This window comes from Phyllostomus discolor, chromosome 13, assembly GCF_004126475.2.
Source record: "Phyllostomus discolor isolate MPI-MPIP mPhyDis1 chromosome 13, mPhyDis1.pri.v3, whole genome shotgun sequence".
Taxonomy (NCBI): domain Eukaryota; kingdom Metazoa; phylum Chordata; class Mammalia; order Chiroptera; family Phyllostomidae; genus Phyllostomus; species Phyllostomus discolor.
Genome location: NC_040915.2, coordinates 844,159 through 870,618, shown reverse-complemented (window position 1 = coordinate 870,618; position 26,460 = coordinate 844,159). Strand labels below are relative to the sequence as shown.

Genomic DNA, 26,460 nt, shown 5'->3' with positions numbered 1-26,460 from the left:
GGTGCTGGGGTGGGGCTAGCCTCGTCCGAGCGCCGGCAGGGGGCGCAGCGGGGGCGAGCCGGAGCGCAGGGCGCAAGCGCACACGAGGTGGGGCGGGGCCGGAGCTAGCGGCTTCCTAGCACCTGCTGGGAGCAGAACCGTGAGGACGCGGGAACTGAGCGTAGGGCCCAAGGGCGAGCGCACGCCCTCGCGAAGCCGGGCGGGAGGCCGTTATGGAGCCGTCTCCGCAGGCTCGGGTCCTGCGATGCTGCTGCTGCCGCGTCTTCCAGGCGTACCAGGTGGGGCGGGCGTCGGCCTCCCCCCCGGGACCTGACCTTCCCGCGCCCTGCCCAGGCCCTTCCACCTGACGTGGGCGCCGCCTCGTGCGGTCGCGCGGTGCACCTAAGGCCCAGGCAGATGACGATGACCATCTTGAGGACTAGGGTTTATTTATGTCGCTTCTGCACGACGCCGCGCCAGGCTTTTTCCGTGTTTTGCTTGGTGACTGAAAGATTCGTAGAAACCAGGGATGATGGTTTCTGCGGAGGCAGCCCAGAAAGTGGCTCTTTATATAAACACAGGGGAGAAGGCAGTTTTTGAGCTAGGACGTGGCTGTGCGCCCCCTGCCGTCGCTCCTTGGCTCTTTTATCCGAGGGGCTGGACGCCTACTGCCTAAGCCTAAAGCCACACCGCCAGCGAGGACGTTACTTAAGTACAAGGTGGGGCGAGAGTAGGTTTACAGTTGTTCATAAACGGTTTCACTTACAACTGTAAACCTACTCTCGCCCCACTCTATATTCTTAACTAGATCGTATTCTATCTCCTGCTTAAAGTCAGTGTATCCGCTTCTGAAAGTCCCCTCATCTCACTAGGTATCTTCCAGTCTGCTGTATTCTGAAAAAGAACGACATCAGACTTCTTTAGGGGCTCGGAAACTGTTTTTACTTTATTTTTTGGACTGTGTTCTAGGAGTTGAAAGTAAATGGGAATCATTTCCATCTAAGTTTTTCACGCGTCATGTAATACGTGCTCTCACGGTTATGTTCAACTCTGAAAAGTGAGTTGAAACCAGAGGGGGAAGAGAGCTAACAGGTTAATTGCAAGTCCACTGTGTACCAGGCAATGTTTCATATCTCGCTCAGTTCCAACAGCTTCTGAGGAGGTATTAGGTCTCTCTGGCTAATAAACTGCGAAGATCCTGTTACACCCTGCGGCCTCTGTCCACCCCCTCTCTAGCCACACCCCTGTCACTGTGTGTCCTTCCAGACATTTTATTGTTTTTAAATGCATTTCCCACTTGCCTATGTACCCACACAGTATTTGTATGGTGTTTGAGGTAGATGCTGAGAAGTGGAATTGCTAAATCATAAGATATATACCCACTTGAATTTATATTAGATGCTGCTATTCTGCCTTAGAATATTGAGGCACACATCCCCAAAACCTTGGTGGGTTTTGTGTCAGGATCATGTTAATCATATTAACTTTTACAAACCAACCTAGACATGCTCGTGATGTTGAACATACTATTGCATTGTTTCTTCAAGCAACTTCAGTGCCTGTTGATAGCATTTTCTTTGTTGCTGCATGGATAGGTTCTACCCAGATGTTTGCTCCCTTTGGTAGTTTTTCACTGGATTCTGGGCTTTTGGATTAAAACAAAACAAAACAAAACAAAACACCTCATTATATCTATATCTTATGATAGTTTTCTTTTTTCTCCTTTCCAATCTTTATACCTTTTATTACCTTCTCTTAAAAAATTCCACTGGGTAAACACCCAGGAAAAATGGTAAATAATAGTGGGGATCCTTGGCATGTTTTGGCTTTTGTGGGGGTGCGAGGAGTGATTCTGCAGCTTCAGAGCTGGGTATAAGGTATTTTATCATGCTGAGAACCCACCCATTTAAGTTTATCAAGAATCAGAACAAAGCCCTGGCTGGTGTAGCTCAGTGGATTGAGTGCGGTCTGTGAACCAAAGGGTCGCCACTTCAATTCCTAATCAGGGCACATGCCTGGGTTGCAGGCCAGGTCCCTAGTGGGGGCCACCTGAGAGGCAACCAACCATGCATGATGTTTCTCCTCCTCTCTCCTCCCTTCCCCTCTCTCTAAAAATAAATAAATAAATATTTTTTAAAAAAGAATCAGAACAAAATGTTATAGGATTATTTCTTCGAACCATACCTGGTAACGATCCAACTTGAATTTCTTTCATACAGATATCTGCCCTTCCCAGCACCGCTTAACAGTTTCTTCTTTCCTCGCCTTTGTAACATACTGAATTTTTATGCGTGTGTGTGGTTTGTTTTGGGACTGTTGATTTTTTCTCATTGATCTTTTAAAATTATTTTTCTGATCCAGTTCTACCTGTTTTAAATAATGCCTAAGCCACATTTCTGAAATTTCATTGTAGGTAAAAAAGAGTCTCAAGTGGACATGCAAAGTTTGCGGAGAGCAGCAGTCATTTTTACGGGTGAGTCCTACGAAACAGGGTGTCCAGCACTGACCAATGTGGCTCAGTGGATTGAGTGCTGGGCTGTGAACCCAGGGGGTCGCTGGTTCAATTCCCAGTCAGGGCACAGGCCTGAGTTGCGGGCCAGGTCCCCAGTGGGGGGCACATGGGAGGCAACCTCACATTGATGTTTCTCTCCCTCTCTTTATCCTTCCCTTCCCCTCTCTCTAAAAATAAATGAATAAAATCTTAAAAAAAGAAAGAAACAGGGTATCTAGTACCCATGCCAGGAAGCAGGTTGGCCCTAGCGCTGAGGAAGTCTGCTGCTCACAGAGTCCCAGCATTTTGCTGTGGAGGTCAAGTCCACGAGATGCAGAAAGAGCCCCTGCTCCGTAGGGTCGTGGTCCTTCAGCCAGTGAAATGAATGGAGCAGGAACCGGAAAGGTGCCTTCAGCCCTATGTTCCTTCAGCAAGTATTTATTGAGCACGTTTTAGTACCAGCATTGTTGCTCTTGCGCTCAAAGATCTGCTCCTGTGGAAGGGAAGGAGAAACTGATGAACACATCACGCACAGTATGAAACTAGCTGGGCCCCGGGGGCACATTCGGGATCAATGTTTTCTTTCCCTTCCTCTCCCTCTTCCTCTCTCTAAAATCAATAAATGTGCCCTTGGGTGAGGATTTAAAACAAAACCAAAAACCTAAGCTGGCCCTGGCCAGGTAGCTCAGTGGCCTGGAGCTATGCCGAGGCTGTGGGTTTGATCCTGGTCAGGGCGCATACAAGACCTGACAAATGAATGCATAGGTAGGTGGGAACCACAAATGACAATAAATTGATGTTTCTCTCCTCCCTTCCTCTCTCTCTCTAAAATCAATAAAAATTTAAAAATAAATGAATAAGTGAAGGGAGCCTCATCTCGGCACCCCTCAGCCGTGGGGACTTTTCCTTTGGATGTGGAAGCAGTCCAGACCTGTGCCCCTGCCAGGGCCTTTGTGCCCTTTGTTGGAGTTCACCTAGCTATTCTCATTATCCCGATCAGGAATTACTTCAAAGTGGGCCTGATCTGTGTGGCTCAGTTGGTTCGGCATCATCCACAATGTGAAAGGTCGCCAGTTCTGTTCTCAGTTAGGGTTGTGGGTTTGGTTCCAGGTCAGGGTGCGTAAAAGAGGCAGCCGATCACTGTTTCTCTCTTGCATTAGTGTTTCTCACCCTCTCTTTCTTCCTCCCTTCCCCTCTCTCTAAATAAATAAATGAAATCTTCTTTGAAAAGAAGGGAGGAAGGCAATTATGTCACAGTGTGTTTATGGGAGCATTGCCCATCGCAGACTGGAAGTTACCCCGTGAGCAGAGGCTTTGCTGGCGTGACTGAGGGGTGTCCTCTTAGCACCCAGCACAGTGCCCGACACCCAGAAAGTGCTCAGTAAATAAATATGTGTCGAGTAAATGACCAGCCTCATGTCGATGGGCATTTCTGTCTATTTTAGTTTTTATTGTGATGAATTCTGCATTGATGCTTCTTATAAACACCTCTTTTCTTCACTTGGCCAATTACTCAATTACTTAGGACAAATTCTAGAAGTCGGATTTCTGTTTCACAGGGTACCTTTTCAACTGAGGCGCACAGCTGCTGACCAGCAGGCACCGTCTTTTCCTCCCCTCTCCCTGCCTCTCTCTCCCCAGGCAGTTCACGGCTTCACTCACAGACTGCAGGGTCTCCCTGCATGCCAGCTGGAAGGGCTGAGTCCCAGTGGTCATCTCCTGGCAGAAGTGATCCAATTGGGCCTGCGGACTCAGATGTCCGACTCAGATGCCCGCCTCCAGGCAGCTGGGGATGGGCCGGGTGGAGACCATCAGTCCGCAAGGGGAGCTAGCTGCCCAGGCCTCCCTGAGCCAGGCACACAGCCGGGTCAAGGGACTGCTGCCTGTTTAAGCATTGGCCTGCATTTCCGAGTTCTCTCCCAGGGGCCGTGCCGCCTGCTCAGCACCTCCATGCACGTGCAATGGGGCGTGACTTGGGCTTGATGAGGCTGCAGTGAGAGGTAGATACCAACACCGGGGGGTTAGACACGGTAGCAGATGTTTCTCTTGCTCTTAGAACAGACCTGGGAGGGACTGCGGTCAGCAGGGCCCTGTCCATGGGTATGGCCCTCTGGGGACCCAGGCACCTGTTGTCCTGGGTGCCATTCTTCCCTGAGGCTGACCACAGCAAGGAGGAGCCCTCAGGAGGCTTTCGGGGGCCAGGCCTTGGAGTGGTGCACACTCCAAGTGTCACGCCCACACCGGACCACAAGGAAGACTGGAAATGGAACCTAGTTTGTGCCCAGACAGGGGAGGCATCTCAGTGCTCAGCCAGGGGCCCCTGCTACGCAGTAGCGAGCACACGTCCTGCTGGTGATGCCAGCTGTGGCTTCCCATCCTTCAGCTTTCTGTCCCCTCCAGCTCCTCCCCTTTCATTCTCACCTGAGCTTGCGCGCAGAGGGAGCTCAGTCCCCCCAGGCCACTCACACGGCTGTCCTCTGTCCTCGTCAGCAGCAATCTCCGTGCTGTGCGCTGTGAAGAATACTGGGGCGCACTCAGTGCTCCGCTGACCACATTCTCAGTGGCCACTGTCACTTTGTCACTTCCTCGTCCTCACAACCTTCTGCACTCGGCCCTGTCACTGTGCTCCTGGCTTTCCTCCTGTCCTGCCCTCCTGTCCCCTGGGCTGTATTTCTCTCAGTCCTCTGCTGGATTCCCATCCTCCCCACTTCCCAACCTCACTGCACGCCAGCTTTTCCCCCAGCCATCCCCATCTCTTTCTTTTTGATAGATTTATTTTTTTGATTACAGTTGACGTTGAATATTACATTCATTTCAGGTGTATAACACAACGGTCAGACATAAACATTGGTCCCCCGGAGGAATCTAGTCCCCGCCCGGTGCCACCCTTCGGCATCACAGTACTGCCGACCTCAGGCCCTGGGCTGCACTTCCCGGCGGTGACCGTCCCCTACCTGCCCGCCTGCCCTCTCCGCCCCTGCACCTCTCAGCCAGCCTCCCTCCTCTTTGGTGGCTGTCCGTCTGTTCTCTGTATCTGTGGGTTTGTTTCTGTTCTGTTTGTTCATTTATTGTGTTTTCTAGGTTCCACGTGAATACCAAGTCACATATGTTTGCCTCTGTCTTGGCCCATTTCACTGAGCGTAATGCCTTCTAGGTCCATCCATGTCATGAACATAATAGGTTCTCAATAAACATTTATTGAACGCATGACTAACAGCTACATGGTGAAAAAAGTATCATTTTAATTGGTATTCCTTTGATTATCAGTGAGAGAGATTATTTCATATGTATATTAGCAATTTGTATGGCTTCTGAATTTATGTCCACTAACCATTTGGGGTGGGGTTTGGGACTGAGTTTGGCTTTGATGTGTCAAGGTCTGGGTCCCACGGGCAGCCAGATGGCCCGACAGCACTCGTCACCTCAGACTGCTGATGTGTGAGTCACTCCGCAAGCAGCCGGCAGTCACGGATCCCTGCGCGGTGCTGCAGGCGCCCAGGGCCTTGCAAAGTGCGGCTTCACCTCCCTCAGGTGTGTCTCAGCTTCCTGTTAGCGCTTTTTAGACGTAATATGTGTGTGTTTGTTTCTCAGGCTTACGGTGAGGGCTCTGGTGCCGACTGTAGACGCCACGTCCAAAAATTGAATCTGCTGCAGGCCCGGCTCTCGGAGACGCCACTCAGGTACAGCGGTTGAGAGGGGCGCGCTGCCGTGCGTTCTGTCCAGGGACTGGGGTCCCTGTGGGGTAGGGGGCCTGCAGCGACCCTCCTCCAGTGAGCTTCTTGGGCTTGCCGGTCCATGGCCTGGGGTTGGGGACTAACCCAGAGGTCCCAGAGGTCCAGGTCTTCACTTGCAGCGAGTGGACGCCCTGGAAACTCTTCCCACTGAGAGTAAGTGAGCTTTGGAGACTGGGTGCCTTCAGAATGGACAGCCTACAGTGCTGGGTTTGGCTAGAAAATCATTTCAGATGCCAGCTACGCTACGTTAAAGGCACTGATGAGATGACAAGGAAATAAATCATGACCAGGGGTCGAAGACAAAGCAAAAGGCATGCTCCAGGGAATAAGCGCATGGGTTATGAGGGCGATGAAGCCGGGAGAGTCCTGGCGGGAGGCGGGCACACACTCGGGGTAGAAGGTCAGCGGGAGATGCCACAGAAAGCCGAGTCCCCCAGGAAACACACCCCTTCTGCCGCTGGGAGGCCCCCTGGGTGTCCTCAGTATTGGCTGAAGAGGGCAAATATTGGTCTAGGATTTTATAAGCACAAGAGAGCTACCACGTGTCTTTTTTCAGCTTATTCTAAGCTGAGAATTCATTTCCACCAGACAGTCCCAGGAAGCAGAGGTCGGTGCTGTGCCTCTCTGAAGCAGCATCATCAGCCCAGGCTGGAGAGCATCCCCGCAGATGGAGTTCCAAGGAGTGAGTACGAATACTCAGAGTTAACGATCAAGGAATCAAGCCCCATGAGCAAAAACTGCAGATCAACAGGCTGGAAAGGCAGGCCCACAAAGATGTCAGAATCATAATATGTGTTCATTATTTCATGAACTAAGAAGGTTGGCAATAGGAGCAAGAACCTTTAAGAAATAATGGAGTAGTTCTGAAAAAAGAACCAAAAGGAGTGTAGAAATGCAAAGAACACTCATTGCAAATAAAACTAGTGGACAGGCTAAACAGGTTCAGTGCAGCGGAAGACCGGATTGGTGAAATGGAAGATAAACCTGAAATTACTCACGACGTCGCCCAGAAAGACAAAAAGGTGGAAAATAGGAGCTGAGAGACATGACAGATTCAAAGAAGAGTTCCAACAAGAATAAAAAGAATCAGACAAAGGCAATATTTGCAGAGAAAGAATGGAACATTTTCCAGAATCAAAGATTTACATTCTTAGATTCAGGAAACACAATAAATCTCCAACTTGACAAAGACACCATGGATGTAAGAAATCCTGATGAACCTACACGAAAAGCGACTAGAGCTAATAAGTTAATCTGGCGAGATCACAAGGATACCACATCAACATACTGTACAACGTTAAATTTTATTTTTACATAAATGCAGGAAACCGCTGGAAAATGATTGCTTACATCAAGTAGTGTTAATAGCATCAAAAATGAAATTCTTAGGCTTAAATATACTGAGCTTGTGTAAGGTTGGATCAGTAAAAACAATAACAGATCATGACAAGAGATAAAGAAGGTGTGAACCGGTGAAGAGAGAATATATTCGGGGACCGGGGTACACAGTGTCGTTCAGGTGACGGCTCATCCTGAATGGGTCCTGGAGCCGACCCAGTCGCAGTCGAAATTCCAGCAGCCTGGGGTTTTAGAAACTGACAACCTGATCCTAAAACTTATATACAAATTCGAAAAACCTAGAATTGCTGAGACAAATTTAATAAGAACGGAGTTGGAGGATCCCATGGCCTGGTTTCAAGACTTACTCTGATGCTGCGTAGTCAGGGTAGGGTGATGCTGGGGACAGGTAGAGGCGTAGCAATGTCAGCAGGTGAGCGAGCAAACAAATTGCAGCGCACTCACTCAGGGGGACGCTACTCAGCAACGAGAACTCGAAGTGAGAGAAGCCAGACACAAAAAACCACACAGCACAGGGTCAACTGTTTTCTGGTGAGGGGGATTCCACATTTTGGGGTGATGAAATTTGCTATGTCTTATTAATTATATCTCAATAAAAAATTTTCCTATATCTTGATTGGGATGATAGTTTCAAAGGTATAATTTATCAGAACTTAGTAACTATACACATAAATGGCTGTATTTTAGTGTGCAAGGTCTGTCCAGAAGATATCCAGCCATGTAATATGAAAAATAAATTTGTTGAAGATACCAGAAACATCATCGTACACAGGACAGTGACACCTCAGTCCCTTTCAAAGTACGCACCTTGGGGCCTCACACAGTTCTCCCAGTTGCCATCAGCTGCCCTGTCATATATTCCTGAATCTCATCAGTGGTCTGAAATCTCTTCCCTTTCAAAATGATTTTAGTTTTGGGAAAAGCCAGAAGTCACAGGACACCAAATCTAGGCTGTAGGTGAGCTGAGTCACCTGGGTGATTTCATGTTTTGCCAAAAATACTCTGCATGAGACAAGATGCATCAGCAGGCACATTGTCATGATAAAGCTGCCAATCACCAGTTGCCCACAGCTGTGGCCTTCTGAAACTACCTTCTGAATAGTTTCTACAGAGGGATGTTCAAGTTTATTGCAAAATTTGATGCAGATCCATTGCTCTACTCAGTCATTTTGAATGCAACAACCACACAGCACACATGCTCACTCAATTGTGTCTATGCCCCCACTGACTAGAACAGTGAAGGTGTCATTGTTCACATGTGCTCATTCTAGTCCACTCTCCTTGGCTGCCAGGTTACATTGATGTCGTGCAAACAGTTCCCGTTATATTAACAAAGGCTGGACTTTTTCCGGACAGTCCTTGTATATTACTTATACCTCAATAAGGTGATTTTATTTTTATTTTTTCCATTGACATTTATGCCCCCATTCCCCCTGCCACCTCCATCAATAAGGTAACTTTGAAGGTTAGACTGTCTGCCCTTAGACGAGGCACAGTGAAACCGGAGAGCACAGAAGGCACTGGCGAGAGCTGGAAAGCAGCTGGGGAGAAGTGAGATCACCTCTAACGGGACAACAGACACCCCAGTTCTCAGGGGTAACGTCAGAAGCAAGAAGACTTAGTGGAGCCCCCAGACACTGAGAGTGGGGTTCTGGGTAACAGCCACAGGGCCACGGCCCAGTGGCACACTGGGGGTACCCGCGTGCGGGGCAGGGTTTTGTGTGCCTGGTCTCACTTCGCTGTAACTGCCCCGGGAGGGTCACTGACTTCTTTTCACAGACAAACAAATGGAAGTCGAGGTGCCCACATTTGCCAGAGTTTGGGAAGTTTAAGGTTCTCAGCGTTCACTGGAAGGGGTTCCAGTTGGATCATGTGACATGACCGCCCTGGCTGGCATGGCTGGGGGTGGCTTTGGTTCTCACCTCCGGCCTTTGCACAGCACCTTCCCACTGGGCGTCCAGGCCGCTTGCTCTTGTTCTTGGGGTGGGAGAGCCCTGCTGTCCCCCAGGCCTTCACCGAGACACGTCAAGCTCAAGAACACACCTCTTCTCTCTTGAAGTGGTGAAGCACAACACAACTGAAGGCTCTCATGTGGCCTGTGCAATGGGAACCTGTCCCCTGCCAATGGGAGGACTCTTGGCACTACAGGAGTTTAGACCCCAGGCAGGCATGTTGTCCCATGGGCACACGCCTTGTTTATCCCCCTAGCCACCCACGCAGGCCTGTCCCTGTCTGTGCACAAGCAAACAGTACTAACCCTGAAGTCACACTGTCACGGTAACAGCCAAGTCGTTGGCAAAGCCAGGATGCAAGCTGCGGTCTCTCTGGGTGAAGCGTCCGTCCTGGTGCGTGCATCTCTTCCTGTCGGTGGGGGGCTGAGCCAGTCTGAGTCCAGGGAAAAAGAGGGCTTGGGGTCAGGCCCTCCGAACTACCAGATTACCGCATCATATTAGAACCGCAGAGCTGAGACAGGGCGCTTCCCAAGAAGTCTTTGGTATTTGGTGTTCCTGGGCAAGTCCCTGCGTCCTGCTTTTCCCTCCTCCTCTCCTTCAGCTTCCTGGTCATTTTACAAAGGGTGTGTGCAACCTTTCCCAAAGGTCTCCGGAAGTGCCTGTTCATGCTGGCAGAGAGAGAAATGCAGGTCCTGGGCTGGCCGAGCTCCTGAATGCACAGGTGAGCCAGCAGGTGAGCCACCAGCACCATCAGCCCAGCTCCCTGGGCGGGCTCCGGCCGGAGGGCTCCAGTTAGTCATTCTTCAGTCATTTATTCAGTAAAGGCCTGCTTATGCTACTGAATGGCAGGCACTTGGCTTAAAGCTCCAAGGAACATGAATGGGCAGACCTATCCCTTCTGGAAGGGTGGAGGCCGCTGTGTGCGCAGACAACTCCAGTGTTCTCTGTCTGCTTGGAGAGCTCCTCTGAACTTAGCATGAACCTTACCTCCTTGTGCTTCCACCCTCCCCTCCTCGCCCGGGGCAAACCCCTGGTGGAGGGATGAGGTTGTTAAGACCCTGAGTTTCCGTGTTCCCGCTCTCCGGCCCAAGCCTGACAGCGGGGCTCACGTGCAGTTCTGCCAGGGGGCCTGGTCAGGGAGGTGCTCGCACAGCGTGGCTGGGTGGTATGTGTAGGAGCTTGAGGGGGGAGCAGGGTGACGCTGTTGATGCATCCAGGCCCGTGGGCTGTGGGGCACTGTGCCTTGCCACACACCTTCCCTGGAGGCAGGGCCCCCAGATTCTCAGGCCTCAGACTCAGCTGGGGATCTGCAGTGGAAGTGCCGGCTTTCCAACTGGGAGAATAAATTCACTTCCTGATCCAGCAGGAAGAACCCCAGCCATCCAGGAACCGCTGGCAGAAGTACCTGGAAAGGGGCTCTGGAGAGCTGGGGCTGCAGGGAGCCGTGGGTTTCAGCAGCTGGTCCTCGTCCTCAGTGGGAAAGCTGAACGCTCCCTCTGGGACCCGCCTGCCTAGAACAAGGTGAGTCATGGAGCCAGCATGGGCCCACCAGGCCCCAGGATGGTGGCTGAGGAGCGGCTGGTGGAGGCCAGCATCGCCAGCCGGCCGGCTCATCGCTACCAGGCCCTGCTTGGCCTGGCTGGGCACCCAGCACTGCCAGTGATGCAGTGAAGGCCGGGCAGGGTGCCACGTGGGCATCGTCCCCAGACTCCCTGAATTGTGAACGTCTGGACTGCACTGACCTCAGGGAAGAATTTATTTTATGGGCAGGGTTGAGAAAGCGAAGTGTGGCCAGAGTAGCTGACAGCTCTGGAAGCTTGTGGCCGAGAGCAGGAAAGACCTGACTTGTACGGACGGGTTTCTTTTCCAGATGTGAATTTTCTGAGGTTCTGCCTCATCTAGATCCAGGTGGCTATTATAGGGCAGGCGCTATTGGGAGGCAGATTTCAATTCAAATAAGAACTTTCTAGTGACTCAGCCAGGAGCAGAGAAATGGACTGACTACCTTGGATATTCCAGGGTGGCGGTTACTGGCAGGGGGCAAGAGCTGGCGCAGGAGCCCCAGCCAGTGGCACAGATGAGCAGGTGGCTCTGTGGTGATGGGACTGGGTTTTGACAGCACTTCCCCTCTGCCAGGAGGTGGAGCCAGAGTGAGGTCCAGCCTCCACACAGCCCTGCTGGCCAGGACACGGGGGACTCTGAGGTCACCTCACAGACACAGAAGGTCCAGAAAGTCGGTGATTGAGGACAGCATTTGTCTTCGGGTTCCACTGACTGCTGAGTGCCCACAGCACTTTGTCGTGTTTTGTGGACAGCTGAAGTATGAGACTTACTGGCCCAGACAAGTGCAGCTCCCCCCATCCCCCGCCCTGTCTTTGTCTGAAGCCCACTTCTTTCCCCTCTCTCCAGCCGCATTTGCACCCTGCCGTGCTCGGCCTCTCATTGTCACCTCCTGGTCAGGGGGCCTTTGGGTGCCTTGGAGGCAACTGAGTTAGGGTTTTTTGGAGCCGGCACAGGCTCCCAGGCTCCATGTGTCTGCGTGCAGTGCCTTCAGCAGACTCCTGCGTGGGTCCCGCCCTGGTCTCTGAGGCGCCATGTCCACCTCAGAGTCCCAGACGCAGGTGTGTCTTGTGCAGAGGTGCCCTCTCCCCCAGGACCTGCCCGTGGTCTTCATGCCTCAGCCCCAGCAGACCCCACTGCTCTCTCAGGGCCCAACGCAGGCTTTGCCCCAGGTGCCTGGGCAGGGGAACTCAGCTGGATGTCCCATCTTAGATGCCCCGCACACAGACCAAGGCTGGCTTGGCTGGCTCCAAGCAGTGGTGCAGGGCACAGGCTCCAAGCCGAGAGGCAAGAGGCCAGACTTTGGTGCTGCCGCTCACTGGCTGTGCAATGCATGCGAGGGTGTGGCCCTGATCATCCACACTAGAGAATGACAGTGACGGTCCCCGAGTGTCAGTCCCTGGGCTAAGCCCTTAACTTCATGGGTTCCGTGCACACCATGAGCCAGTTTTGTCTGGAAGGTGAGGGCAGAGCTGAGTCAGCACTGCAGACCAGGCCTCCTGCATACCGCCTGGCCCTAGTGAGGCAGGGTCCCGCCCGCCATTGCTTTCAAATGATGCCATTTCCAGTGCATCTGGTTCCTGGGGTGGGGCGGCCAGGCCCCAGCACCATGGCTGTGCCCATGGGGGCCTCTGTAGAGCCACCTCCCCAGGTCTGGCCTGAGCCTGGTCCCGGACTGCCCCACCAGCCTGGCAGTAAGCAGGCAGGATGGGGCCTACATCCTTTTGCCAGAGGCCTCTAGGTCTCCACCAGCTCAGCCCTCCTTGGCCCTCCCTCACCTGAGTCTGACGTCCCCAACAGATGACTAGTCACTTTATACCTTCTCTCGGGACAGCCTGGTCCTGGGGTTTGGCAGAGGGTTTGGATCGAAGTTAGGGGCACTTACTCTCCCCACTGGGTAAACCCTCAGAATCCCAGCAGGCCCCTGCCTTGCAACCTGAGGACTAGCTGGCGGACAGCACAGCGCAGGGAAGCCAGAGTCCAGAGGAAGAGACAAGTGGGCAGCACCCAGTACTGCTGGACAGCTGGTACTTGTCTGAACCAAGAACATGGCCATTTGCTTTTGTCTCCACTGCAGGGTCACACCAGCCTGGCCAGGAAAGTCAGAGGGAGTAGTCACCAGGCCTGGGACGTTGGGGAGAGCCCTGGGCCTGGGAGGGCACCAGTGTGCCACCCAGCAGGTGAGGGCCATGCCTTCTCAGTGGGTACGATTCTTTCCGCCACCTGGGAACAGCGCACAGGTGGACACAGAGCCCTCAACACTGCTGCAGAGGGGCCCCGTGCCAGCTGGGGCAGCACAAGCTGAGCAGGGGACCCCACAGGACTCAAACCACAAGACCACTGGTGCACTCCAGCTTCCTTGGGCCACACACACTCCATGTGGGCCCAGGAGGCCCTTTGAGGTGATCCCTGAGCAGTTGTGGGGTACAGGCCCTCAAGCAGAGGGTGGGCCCTTGGTCAGAGGGGCACCAGAGTCCCGACTTGTGCGACTACAAGACCTCTTTAACACTGGGGAGGACTTCGATGACGTCCTGTGAACAAACTGGGGTGTCACTATGTGGGTGTGTCTGCTATGTGAGCCTTCCCAGCAAGACCTGTCGCTGCTTCTAGTGAGCAGGACTGAGGATTTATGGGAACTGCTGAGAACCTACAAACATGCATTTCAAACAGATCATCTCTTGTTGCAACATCTTTGAGTAAAGTGCTTACATCATTTAATTACAGGTGGGTTACAAATATGCTAACAAAATGGCTACAAAGGGATATTCTTCCTTTAAAAGCAGGTGACACATTTGGAAACCAGGGAACTGTAATGGTTATGGAACAGGCAGTGGTCAGCGACCACCATCAGTTCCTGTCAGCCCTTCCTGTTCTCAGACGTGAAGCCCGTCCCGGGCTGTCCTGCCCTCAGGGACTCGCTCCAGGACAGCCTCCTTCCTGGCAGGATGGTGGCTGTATTCCGGCTAACCTTGGAGCAGATCAGGTTTCCAGCAGAAAATCAACTATGTCAGTGTACTGTTAGTCATTTTTAAAAAAGCAGAAGGCCATCAGGGAAGATGTACTCTAGACTGCTGGTGTGATTCTGGCTGGTGGACAGCAGCAGCAGGAGGCAGAGGAGCCTTGCTCTGCCCTAGGGTCCATCCCAGCCCAAGCTGGCTATGAGAGCTAGGCACCCAAGGGACACTGGGAAATGCTCTTCAGACATCAGCACATTTGGAACTCCCTCCTCATGACTCTTGTCCTACTGCTCTAAATGGCTTCATGCATCCCCACCCCCAACTCTGAAAGAAGAATGCAGAGACACTGGCCCTTGCTGAGGCCTGGGTTGTATGCTAGCTCAACACAACTATGAGACAAGAAAGGGGACAGATAACAGGCAGGCCCAAAGTGTCACAAGGGCGGCGGGTGCTTCGAATACTGGATGGTGTCCAGGGCAGCCCCAATGTCGTAATTCTTAGTCTGCAGGAGCCTGGTGAGCCAGCCGCCCTCATCAGAGAAGCCCATGGACAGCATCTGGGAGAGTGACTCAATGAGCCGGGGGTCAGCTTCTGCCAGAGAGAGGAATAAAAGCCATGAGGCGGGGGGGTTGCTGAGCCTAAGTGAGACCCCTTATATTTATTGACATTGATACTTGGATTTCCTCTATTATCACAAGCCGTAGCCTTTTAGACAGCTATTATGACAGAGAATGGTTCTCGGCTATTGGCTATCCTTGGTCTTCCCATGCTCTAAGGCAGAGAAAAGAGATACTGGGGTCCCAAGGGCCACACTGGCCATAGATGAGTTCTCCATTTGATACTGTCTTCAACAGCATTGTGAGGTGACAGCCACAAACTGAGCAGAAGACCTGCGGCCTCTTCTATTCAATGCATGCTTGCTGGCTGCCACAGTCCCCACCCAGCCCTGTTGCCTCCCACACCACTTGCTCCCCATGGCGGCTTCCTGCCAGGCTCCCCCAGGAGCCTCAGCTGGGCCCTGTCAGGTAGACACTCTCCATGAGGAAACAGTGATGGTGGACCGGAGTGCCAAAGTCAGTGCCACCACCTCGTCCCATCTGCCTTCAGAATTGCGGGTTGAGCTGTAGAAATCACTAAAACTAGCTGTGCTCACAAGGGCTCAGCATATGCACACGAGGACAAAACCAACTCTTAATCTCCTCTCACATCAGCAGATAAGCCCCACTGTGAAGAACATGGCAACTTTCTGTGTTGCTAATGACAGGCAATAGGAGGCTCTGAGTAAAGGAGAAGAAACACAAAACTGCTTGAAATCACTTGCCTGGCGGCAGGTGTGGGTACACGGCGGCTTCCTTTAGCCCTGTGGGTCCTTCCTGGGAAGGGTCCAGAGAGCTTGGTCCCTCCGAGCCAGGCATCTGCAGAGACTGGAGTTCGCCTGTGGACGGGTCCACCTCTTTTGAGGACAAGTGGGTCCAGTCGTCATCTCCTCCCGAGCAGTTATCCGACTCCATCTGCTCCTGGAACAGAGCCCATGAGCACCCAGGCCCACTCGACCTGGCCTCCTCCCCTGGGAGAGCCCACACTGGCTGGCACAGAGCTGGAGGGGCCACAGAGGGACAAATGCCAGACTTCACTCTGTGCCAGGACCCTGCCCCAGCTGGCTGGCTACACTGAGTGTGGGCAGGGCCGAGGGTGGGGTACTGGAACATGGGGTGGGGGGGCTTGCCTCAGGCTGTGTGCCCGACTGCAGGGCTATCTTGTCCATTTGTTCGGCCAGAGACTGCACAGGTCCTTCCACGACCCCGTCGGGTGTGCTGGGGCCCGAAGAGCTGCGCCTGCCCTCTGCACTGGCACTGCCTGCAGACGCTGGTGCGAGGCGACTTCTCTTCCCTCCGTGTTCCACGTCAATATCCACCTCGATACCTAGAAGCCCAGGAGAAAACAAGAACCCGCAGTCCTCAGAGGGCGACCCTGCTCGCTTACCGAGTGCTTGTCTGTCAGCCCCCAAGCATGGAGGGTGGGGATGCTACTGGTCAATACTCAGGGTCGCAACACCACAGGGGCAGCCAGGATGGAGCCTGCCAGCCAGAAGGCAGGTGGATGGTCCTCTTTGAACTTCAGGATCCTAAGGGCTAAACTCCCAAAATCCTGGCCCCAAATCATCTTAGCTTCTAGAAAAACTCTTACTGCATCTTTTTCTTTCTCCAGCTTTTAAAAACATCAATCACAGCTGACACCCCAGGCCAATTACAGAGCCAGTACATCCAGAAAGAGGCCTTGTTTTCCCTAACTGTGCAGGACAGAGCTGCACAACGGCAGGACCTGGCCCTGGGACCTGGTGGCTGAGTGCCTCGTGTAGCCAGAATGCCCCCATCCTGATGCTGAGGACCATAGGCAGCGCCACGCTGTGGGTAGGGCTGACCGAGACAAAAACCATACGTACAAACACTGGAATTCTGCGTGGGCAGTACGGCCACCTCCAGCCCCACCCACTCCAGGCACACACTGGCGGGGGTGGCCCCTAGTGCTGTCTGTAATTCATTCCTCGAAGGACTGCCTGTCCACGCTCAGAGCCCCCAGCCCAGCCTCCCGAGACAACTCTCACCGCCCCCACTGCTGCTTCCGTCCTGAGTGCTCATTTACTGTCTCTTCCTTCAGAAAAGCAACACTCAGCTCCCCTCCCTGTCTTTCCAAAAACTCAATTTTTGGTGAAAAAAAAAAAAAAAAACTACATTACTGCCACTATCTATTGTTCTTTGCTAGACCTAGGCCTGGACTTGGGTCCTTACAGAGATTTCTTTTTGTAGCATTAATGATGTCCATTTTTTTTAACTTGCTGCCTTTCCCAATCCCTCCCCAACATGTTCTCCAAGTTTTCTACTCGGGGTCAGTGGACCAGATACCCACCGGCTCTGGTGTCCCCCCCCCCTGGAGGCCATTGCCCCGGGGCACCAGCCTCAGGCTCTGACCCAGCAGGCAGCTCTCCAGGCCAGAGGCAGTTCTGCAGGGAGCCCAGCTTCCCCCTCCTCATGGCAACTCCGTCTCCCTCCTGTGTGAGGTCCTGCTTGCAACCACTTATTTCTTCATTCTGAGTTTATTTCTTCATTTTGGCCACAGAAAGGTTTCAGGCTCACGTAAAAGAACCAATGCCTTTGCATATCAGACAACTCGGTGCTGCCCCCACACCTGACTATTTTAGCTGGGTTTAGAAGTCTAGGTTGAAAGCCATTTTAGCCCAGACTCCTGAGGCGTTCAGGAGTCTCTCTTTATGCCAAAGGTTGACAGCTGGCAATGGTAAGCTTTGGTGCGGGGCCTGTTTTAGCCATTGTACAATGCACTCGGGGGTCCCTTTCAACCTGGAGGTTACTTCCCTGACCTTGTATTCCTTGCTCGCGTCCTCCCTTGGGTTTTCTCGTCCTCTCTCCCCGCCTCTGTTGTTTTGCTTTGGAATGTTTCTTTGAGATGAGTTTAAAATCTAAGCCTTCTTCTGAAGTTTCCTTTTCTTCACTATTTTTTTTTAATTTCCGAGAACTTTCTCATTCAGTTCCCTTGTTATCCTTATACCATTTTTTTCACGGCTACAAATACCTTTTTCCTCTCTCACGGAGGATGTTAACATTCTCTCTCCCCAATTCCTCCTTTCTCATATTGGGAGGTTTTCCCGAACGGCTGGCGGCCCACGGCTGTCTACCCCAGGGTGGCGCTAAGAAAAGGCCGACAGGAAGCACCTCCTTTGGGGCCAGGAGCTTCCACCAGCAAGTGACAAGTGACAACTTCTCCAACCCAGCCAGGCTTTGGAATCCCAGACGACACAGCTGCAGGACTCGACTCTGGCACATACAGCCTCTCCCGAGCAGAGGCTCCCCGGCTCCTGCTGGGCCCGCTGCTCATCATCACGGCCCCTAACTTCGGGCTGGTGCCTCCCCCTGCCCTATGTCCCTTTTGTCTCTACAGCTGAAGCTTCCCAGGACCAAGTGCTCCAGGTCTCCCTCAAGCGTCACTGCCTGGCTGAGCAGGGCCCTGAAGTCTCTGTGGGATGCTCACTGGGGTCTCCAACCCACCCCTGGTTCCCTGGCCTTCCTGGCTGGTGGCCGGCCTCAATTCTCAGCAGCAGCCTCCAGAGGAGTTAATACCCTCCACCCATTGCCCACCTTCCCAAGTTCAATGGCATCAGTTCCCCTTTCTCTTTTTCCACGTCGCTTTAAATTTTGTCATCCCTTTTGTATTGTTTTAGCAAAGTTGGAGGAGAAAGCAGAGAGAAGAGCAGGCTTAACTGCCAGTACCCTCATCTGCAATGCTTCAGTTGTTTTTCTCCTTTCCTTTTCTCTCCAACTTTATTATGAAAGGCACAAACAGAAAACCTGGAACAACAATAGAATGAAACCGTGTACTTTCTCACTTTGTTATGTGGGTAAATGACACGACTCTTTTATAAATGGATCAGAGCTCATAGAACTAGGGCTCCTCCAACCTGACGATTAACTCAAGATTTTGGGGCTTACAAAACCTCACCACAGTCTGCACCCTGCTGCCCCCAGGGCCGGCCAGGGGCGGGGGGCGGGCTCCTGGAACACCTCGGGAGGAGGAAGGCCCTGCCGTTTTATGTCCAGGTGCCAGTGACTGACCTCGAGCCAGAACAGTTCTGGGCCTTGGTAGACCCAGTTCATACAGCAGCTATTAAAAAACGGCCTTGAGTTCTAGAGTCGCTGACTCCCTGCACACAGCCTGCCCTTTGGGAGGTGCTGCTGGCTCACCCCTGCCAGTCCTGCTCTGGGAACAGTGCCTTCTGGGCAGTTAGCAGTGTGCGTTGCCCTTGCATTAGCTCCTCCTGAGAAAAGACCTGTAACTCAAACAGCAGAATGTAATCACTTCCTCAGTAACTCAGTTCCTCCAATGACTCTCAACTAAAGCTACTCAAAGGCATATTTTCCTCAAACTTTCCTCCTTTTGTAGGCTCCTCGCTAGTTGGCAGAAAGCAACTCCACCCACTTTGAAAGATAGGGAAAGGCGCTTATCCTTCTCTCAAAAGCCTCTGAGCAGTTCCAAAATGGTGCCCACGTGTTGAATGGGGAATCCTGGTCAAGTTCTGAAACCCACCGTAAGTTCAGACGGTGTCATGATGGACAGAAAGTGGGACCCAGAGTCGCCTGGGAAGCCTTCAAAACACAGCGCCCAGGCCCTCCCCAAGACCTACAAGCCAGCACCCAGAAGGCAGACGGGGCACCCGCGCTATTGTCGGGTTCCCTCCCTGAACCCAGACTTGCTTTCGGGACTGCCCAGGGGGTCTCATTCATTCTTTCGGCAAAGGGCTGTTCTTCAGAGTGAGCCACTTTAACACAGTCTCCATTCACATGAACACAGATTTAGAAACAGAAAAGGAAAATGGCCTTGGCTCTGGCTGGGTGTTCATTCCGGGGGGGACAGGGGGGGCCTTCCCCGGACGCCAGGATCGAGGGCTCAGTCCCCAGTCGAGGGCATAGATAGGAATCAGCCAATGGAAGCAAAAGTGGAACAAACCTGTGTGTGTGTCTCTCTCTGTCTCTAAACGTCAATTAATAAAAAAATAGCCGCCGTTGGCGATTCTGACACCCAGTCAGCGTGAGAACCATGTGGACTTGCTGCCTTCCACAGGGCAGTTCGCATGGCCCTTAGCCACAGCCCCCCTGGTGGAGGACCAGCTCTCAAAATCCCACTCACTCACCTTCACCATGTCTTACATGAGTGGCAGACAGAGTGTAACACAGCAAATCTGAACATCACCTGACCATTGTTTTATGCTCCTTGGGAAGCATTAAGAATATCACTTGTTTTTTCTCATTCTCTCAAAAGCCTTATAACTCTAATAGAGAAACCATGGGTGGCCCTGGATGGTGTGGCTCAGGATTGAACACTGGCCTGCGAACCAAAGGGTCGCCAGTTCAATTCCCAGTCAGGACACATGGCTGGGTTGTGAACCAGGTCCCCAGTAGGGGATGCACAAGAGGCAACCACATATTGATGTTTCTCTCCCTCTCTTTCTCTTTCCCTCTCCCTAAAAATAAATAAAATCTTTAAAAAATAATATAAATAAATAAATATTTAAAAACTTAAAAAACATGGGTGCTCTGAGCTGTCTCACAGAGCAGCAATGCCAAGAAACCACTGCTGCTTCAATGCACACCAGCCACAGGGCAGGAGGTGGGTGTGGTGCGGGTGTCCTCCTGTCAGCTTTCAGATACTGGAGACAGCTTCAGGATAGACTGGGTAGATACCACCTGCCACTGCCACCACAAAGACGAGTCCCTTCAAGTCTGAGGTCACAGGTCTGTGGTGGTCTGGGGCCAGAAGTCACCTTTTCAAACTGATTCTCACCACCACATGGCCCTCACCAACTGATCACCCATACCCAGACCGATAGACGCAATGGGCACCTTCAAAAGCCTCAGAGGTCATGCCTGTCCTCTGAGGCTTTTGCACCGCTGTGGGGTACCTGCTGCAGGTCATGGACCCAGAGACCTGTTCTGAACCTGCACACTAGGAACAAGGCATCACACAGAGCCCCTCCCCCATCGCTCCCTGCTCCCCGGCTCTGGCACACACTTGGTACTCAGGTAGCACCAGGAAAGGTTGAGGGTTACAAAAAAGAGGGAAGAAAAAAGAAAAGGCATCTCAACTAACTGCTCACTCCCAGGAGGGAAAAATGAAGACTGTTCTTCCCCCAAAGGCCAGACAGGCAGAAGCCACCAGGCCGGCCTCCCTGCTGGGACCATTCCAGCCACCGGCTGGCTCACTCTCCTGCATGCATGCGGAGAGCTCACGAGTCTGTCGGGGCAGCAGGCCTCCAGTGGCCTGTGGTGCCACACCTGACAAAGGTCGACTCGAGGCTACCAATCCTTACCAGTCTCAAGGGCATCCCCATTCCTCTGAGCATCTCAGGGGAAAGCCACCAGCGGCCACTTGCACCCTGAGTTACCGAAAGGCCTTGCTGGCACCAGGGGACAGACAGGCAAGCACTCACCCAGGGGGCTGAGGGCAGCCGCCACACTCTCCCCTACGTTCTTGAGGAAGTTCACACTGGGATCCTCCGATGGACCTGAAGCTTTGAATTAAAAACAAAAAACAAAAAACAATGTTTAACTCAGAGAACGTTTCTCAATGACCTTGATACCTATTGCATTGCCATGACCTTCACCCCACATGCCCCCCATCCTGGGGGCCGTTCCTGACAGCTGCACCCCAGTGCTTCCTCTCCCTCCCACTCCAGGCCACCTCCTGGGCCTCCTCATCCCTGTGTCATCTGTGACCCCAGTGATCAGAACCCTGCAAGGGGCTCTCTACACGCAGTACAAAATATCAGCTACATCCCAGATACATTATTCTCTCAAAATCGAAGAAAAATCCTCACCTGTGTCCCAAAGGATGAGGCGAATCAAAGAACACAGTAAGAGTAATAAACCCAGAATCCAAAAATCTAGATGTGAGCTATGTGTAGTTTTAAACTTTGTGACTGTGGTTTTAAAGACCTAATTTGGCCTTGACTTTCCAAACAGCTAATGGCAAGAGAACACAGCACATTACAGAGAAACAGGTGCTGGAGGCCAAGTCTAGATTTAGTGCAGGTGAATTAGTGGCCTTGGACACTTAGGCAGTTATGCACTTTGTAAGACAAAGATAGTACCCCTCTCTGCAGGGTTTAGTGAGGATTAAATAACCTGAATGGCTGAGAAGTCCCCAGCACAGCCCCGAAGCCCTCCCCCCGGGGCCCTGCAGAAGCCAGCAGGCCCAGGCTCACCAGACTCTGCTGTGGGGCTGCAGCTGGCTTCCCCTGCCCGAGGAGGGCGAGGGCTCCAGTTCCCAGGGAGGCCCATTTCCCAGCCAGGCCATCCAAAGTGCCCATGCTTCAGCTTCCGGAGCCAGCGGCTGTGAGAGAAGCCCTGGGGAGAAGGAAGCAGGGGGGCAGGCGGTGCTGGGTCAGGGAACTCTTACCACCCACACCCACCCTGGCCAGCAGGGAGGCCCGGTCACCTCAGAGAGAAGCCCCACAGGGCTGGGGAAGGCAAGCTTGCTGTGCTCGCGGTGCATGCCCTTCCCCTCACAGCTGGCGCAGAGGTCGTAGTCAGGGCAGATGCTGCACTTGTACCGGGTCCCCACCACCGGGCCATTGCAGCCGTCACAGACCACGTTGGGGTGCACCATGCTGCGGGGTACCTCCTGCGCACACAGCGGACGGTGGTCCCGCCGACACTCCTTCCTCTCTGTGGGAGAGACACGAAGTAGGGTCCCACAAAATATCCCCCTTGTCACTGCTGCGGGGCTGTCACCGCTGTCAGTTAGCAGGTCCCTGGTCCCACTCTCCTGACCCTGAGTCCGTGTGGAATTAGGCTGTTCAAGTGAGAGCAACAAAGCAACCTGTGAGCTTGCCAGAAGGTCCCTAGCCCCTGTGCATGACCTGGGCACGCAGAGCCCAGCAGGAGAGAAGCAGCAGGGAGCTGTCTATACAGCTTTGGTCTTGTCCTGCACTCAAAGGAACTCCACAGCTCTGCCCGGCGAGGCCTAGTGGGCTGAACATTCAGGGCACATGCCTGGGTTGCAGAGTCAGTCCCTGGTTTGGGGAATACAAAAGGCAACTGATTGAGGTTTCTCTCCCTCTCTTTCTCCCTACCTTCCCTTCTCTCTAAAAATAAATAACATCTTAAATAAATAAAATGAACCCCAAGGTACCCCCCAAAGCTGCCCCCAGCCCATGGTACTTGGTCTGAACACAATCAAGAGGGAACCCAGAGACCCTCTGCCCCACCCACCATGGCAGGCACGGCCTCCTTACAGGCTGAGCCCAGCAATGATCCTGCCACTGTCCACATGGCCCAAGGTGCTTCCCCTCTCTGCCAGCGGGGTTTCCCCATAACCTCCAGCCTGCCAGTTTTACTGGTCAGCAGTGCCCCAGGATAGCCCCTTACCTTTAATGTAAATGCGGAAGATGTCATCCTTCACATAGACCATCGCCATCATCAGTTCCTCATCACTGGAGAAGGCAACCAGGTCCCCGTCCTCGTCTAGGGCGTTTAGAAGACAGCACATGAGCACCTGGGGCCTCTCACCTGGACACAACTGCTGAACAGGGCCAAGGCCTGTGCTGAAAGGGGGCTTTGGGGGCTGTCACTGAAGCAGGACCGAGGCCAGACTGCCTATTTACTCTGCCGCTGCCTGGAAGATGCATTCTGCACCCTGTAAGGCCGTGGGCATCTGACCAGGCCCAGGCCCATCTGGAACTGGGAGCAATCCCCACCTGTGACCTGGCCTGGGAAACCAAGCCCCTCCAAAGGCCTCTTGTGGTTTAGGAGAATAAACAGGGTGGATACATCTGCTTGCCTCCTCCCCCAAAAGGGGAGGCTCAATCTATGGATTTGTATGCTGCTTCCTGTTTGATGTTGACTTGAGTGGTTTCACAGCCTCACAGCACAGGCCAAACCACAGGTTCGTCTGCAGGCTGGGCCAATTGTGAAGGCCACCAGATGTGGCATGGCCCAAAAGAACAGGGGCAGTGTCAAAAGACGAAAACAACGGTCAACTAATGAACAGATAAACAGGACATGGTATGTCCATACAACGGAATATGATCCAGCCACAAAAAAAGGATGAAGCACTAAAAACTTAAATTAAAATAAAATTACAGCCCTGGCTGGCATAGCTCAGTGGATTGAGCGCGGGCTGCAAACCAAAGTGTCGCAGGTTCAATTCCCAGTCAGGCCACATACCTGGGTTGCAGGCCACAGCCCCCAGCAACCGCACACTGATGTTTCTCTCTCTCTTTCTCCCTCCCTTCCCTCTCTAAAAGTAAATAAATAAAATCTTTTAAAAAATTGTTTACATAAATAAATAAAAAATAAAATTACTAGTACCCTAAAAAAAGAAGGAAGCACTGACACCTGCTGTGACACAGGTGTAGCTGGAACAGCACGTTCTGTACAAGAAGCCAGTTACAGGAGACTACAGGTTGTATGTTTACATTTTCACGTTTACATGGAATGTCCAGAACAGGGAAATCCAGGAAGAAAAAGAGTTGCTTATCGGTTGCCCCGGGTCGGGGGTGGGGTGGGGTAGGGTGATGGCTGAAGCGCAGAGTTCCTTTACGAGGCAGCGACAGGAACTTAACGACAACGCTAAAAGCTGTGCACTTCAAACGGGCGAACTGTATGGCATGTGGACTACAGCTCCCTAAAGTTGTTACAAAAATAACAACCAGGAACGGGCGGTGCTCGGGAGGGACGTCCCGGCACTACCCCGCCCAGGGGCCTGCCTCGAGTCTGCCTCCCTCCCCGCCACACCTCCCCTCCCCTCCCCTCCCCTCCCCTCCCCTAGCAGCCACCAGTCAGGACACTGGGCTAGTTCCTGGACTGCTGGCTCCCGCCACCGCTTCTGAAGGTTTGGATCTGGTTCCTCTGCCCACTACCAGTGCGATGACGTCTGGACTCAGCCTGGCCTGGGCGTACTGCGGTCTGTCCCTGACCGCTCCTCCCTCAGCCGCCCGGGGCCTCACGGCCCCGAGTCCCCCGCACCCCCGCCCTTGTTTACCCGCGTCACCGCTCCTTCCAGCTGGCCCAGGCTCTCCGGGACACGGTCTGAACCCCCCACCCCCAGCACTAGCAGGCCCAGACTCGACAGCAGCAAGATGTCAGTGTAACCTGAGTGCCTGCCTGACCACCCAGCGCCCGCTGCCAGCCGGCAGGACGCTCCAGCGCTCCCTCGCCAAGATCTGCAACATCATGGCGGGGGGAGGGGAGGCCTCTTCCGCCCCAGGCCTGAGACCCGCCGGGAGAGCCTGGCAGTGCCTGGTCCCGCAAGAGTCAGCCTTGGTCACCACTCTTGGTCACTAGGCTGGCACCTGGGGTTGCACTGGGGACCCACGCGGGCCTCCGCCCACCCAGGGTGCGGCCAGGGCAGACCCCCCCAGACGTCACCAAGCCCGTCCAGAGGGAACAGGCAGCCACCATCCCGCAGGCAGGCCTGCTTCAGGGCCCCGCGCTGCTCCCAAGGGTGCCCTACACACTCACCGCGGTAGTGCGCCTGGAAACTGCCCGGACGCAGCGCCGGGAACAGGGCGGCCACCCGGCTCAACAGCCGCTCGCAGGGTCCCGGGTCCGCCGCAGCCTCGGCCTCCGCCTCGGCCTCCGCGCTGAAGCAGAAGCTGAAGCGGCGGATCTCGCGGGCCGCATCCTCTTTGCCCAAAAGGTATGCCTTCACGGTGAGCGACGCCATTGCCTTAAATCGAGGAGCTGCAGTGGCGCCGGATAGCTGCGGACGCTGGGCGAACGGCTTTTGTAAGGGACGGCGGAAGCCTGATCCCGCCCCCTAGGGCGGGGTCTCGCGCCCGGCCCCTCCCCCAACGATCGTGCTGCGGCGCGAGAGCCGCCCTGCCGCGGCCCTACGCGTGGTACCCCTTCCGGGCCGACACCCACGCCATTTGCTCGTGGTCTCCCCGGCCCCCTGGTCTCCGACCCAGCTCCTCACTGCCCCCGGTGCACCGGAGACCCAAAAGGGCGCCCCACACTGCGACATGTAAATCTGGACTCAGGCCTCTGCCCCTGGAGGAAAGGACGCGCAGGGGTCCCGCCACAGGCCCGGACCTAGCCGCGACTCCTCGGGGCAGAACCGCAGGGTTCCCCACGCAGGAGGGAGGGGGCCAACAGAAGCCCGAAGTCAAGAGGGTCCTAGGTGTCCGGCGGGCACCGCCGACCAGAACAAACTGCCTCCTGAGGCGCTGCCCCCCGCTCGGCTACTGTAGACAGCCCCTGCCGCAAGAAGCAGTCCGCGACCCAGGCGGCTGCCCACTCAACTCCCCGCCTTCTCCAGGATGCTGAGGGGCGCGCCCCGCAGCAGGCCCGCTCCCGGGGAGGTCCCTGTTTCCTAGGAGATCGGGCTTGCGGGGAGGGGGGGGCTGAATACGCCCTGGCACCCCACCCCCACCCAGCGGGAGGCCAGCTGAGGCCTCGATCGCCACCAAGTGTGTATGGCGGCCGAAGGCCCTCCCCGTGGGATCCCACGCATCAGCAAGGGGGTTCCGCTCAGCAGGTGTGCCCAAGGACCTTGGGGGGGTGGTCAGGTCTGTTGGCTTCGTGGGCAGCCCACCGGTCAGACCAACCGCCTTACAGTTAGGATCCAAGAAGCAGGCATTTACGTGACAAAAGTGACCTGTTCACCAGGCCTGGAGGAAAGGGGCCTGAAAGGAGAGGAGGGGGAAGAGTAGTCGTTCTGTGAAGCTTCCCAGGCCGAGTCTTGTGAGCACAAGCCCAAGCCTGCTGAGTCAGAGTCACGGTGGGAGCAGGGAAACCCCTGAGTCAGGCTTGCAGGGACTGCCCAGGGGAGCCCGTCCGGGGCCTGTCCACGGTTGTGGCTGCTTCCCAGAGCGTTCTGTTCCAGACAGGCAACGCTGTGCATTGTCCCCTGTTCCC

At 53.9% G+C, this 26,460-nt stretch overlaps 2 protein-coding genes across 4 annotated transcripts; one reads left to right on the top strand and one right to left on the bottom strand.

Annotated features, from left to right (window-relative positions):
* Positions 1-99: 99 nt before the first annotated feature.
* On the top strand, positions 100-14,104 carry LOC114510416 (MRN complex interacting protein). Its single transcript, XM_036014229.1, is given in 8 exon segments — positions 100-278; positions 2,393-2,452; positions 6,062-6,150; positions 10,161-10,236; positions 10,882-11,036; positions 11,652-11,739; positions 13,153-13,167; positions 13,169-14,104. Coding segments are annotated over 8 exon segments (993 nt in total). The 5' UTR covers positions 100-212; the 3' UTR covers positions 13,613-14,104.
* Positions 13,772-25,380, bottom strand: SQSTM1 (sequestosome 1). 3 transcript variants are annotated; one of them, XR_004900462.1, is made up of 9 exons: positions 25,063-25,267; positions 22,969-23,064; positions 22,037-22,266; positions 21,804-21,945; positions 21,030-21,110; positions 15,759-15,955; positions 15,354-15,549; positions 14,249-14,623; positions 13,772-14,205 (listed from the first exon to the last, which is right to left on the bottom strand). XR_004900462.1 is itself a non-coding variant. In XM_036014228.1 (8 exons), exons 1-8 carry the CDS (start codon positions 25,265-25,267, stop codon positions 14,466-14,468), a joined length of 1,299 nt encoding a protein of 432 aa, XP_035870121.1. In that variant the 5' UTR covers positions 25,268-25,326; the 3' UTR covers positions 13,772-14,465. The 3 variants fall into 3 exon arrangements, 2 of the variants coding, with proteins under 2 accessions (XP_035870121.1, XP_028383544.1); XM_036014228.1 differs by having other exon boundaries at positions 13,772-14,623; positions 15,354-15,543; positions 25,063-25,326; XM_028527743.2 differs by having other exon boundaries at positions 13,780-14,623; positions 25,063-25,380.
* Between the last annotated feature and the right edge of the window lie 1,080 nt (positions 25,381-26,460).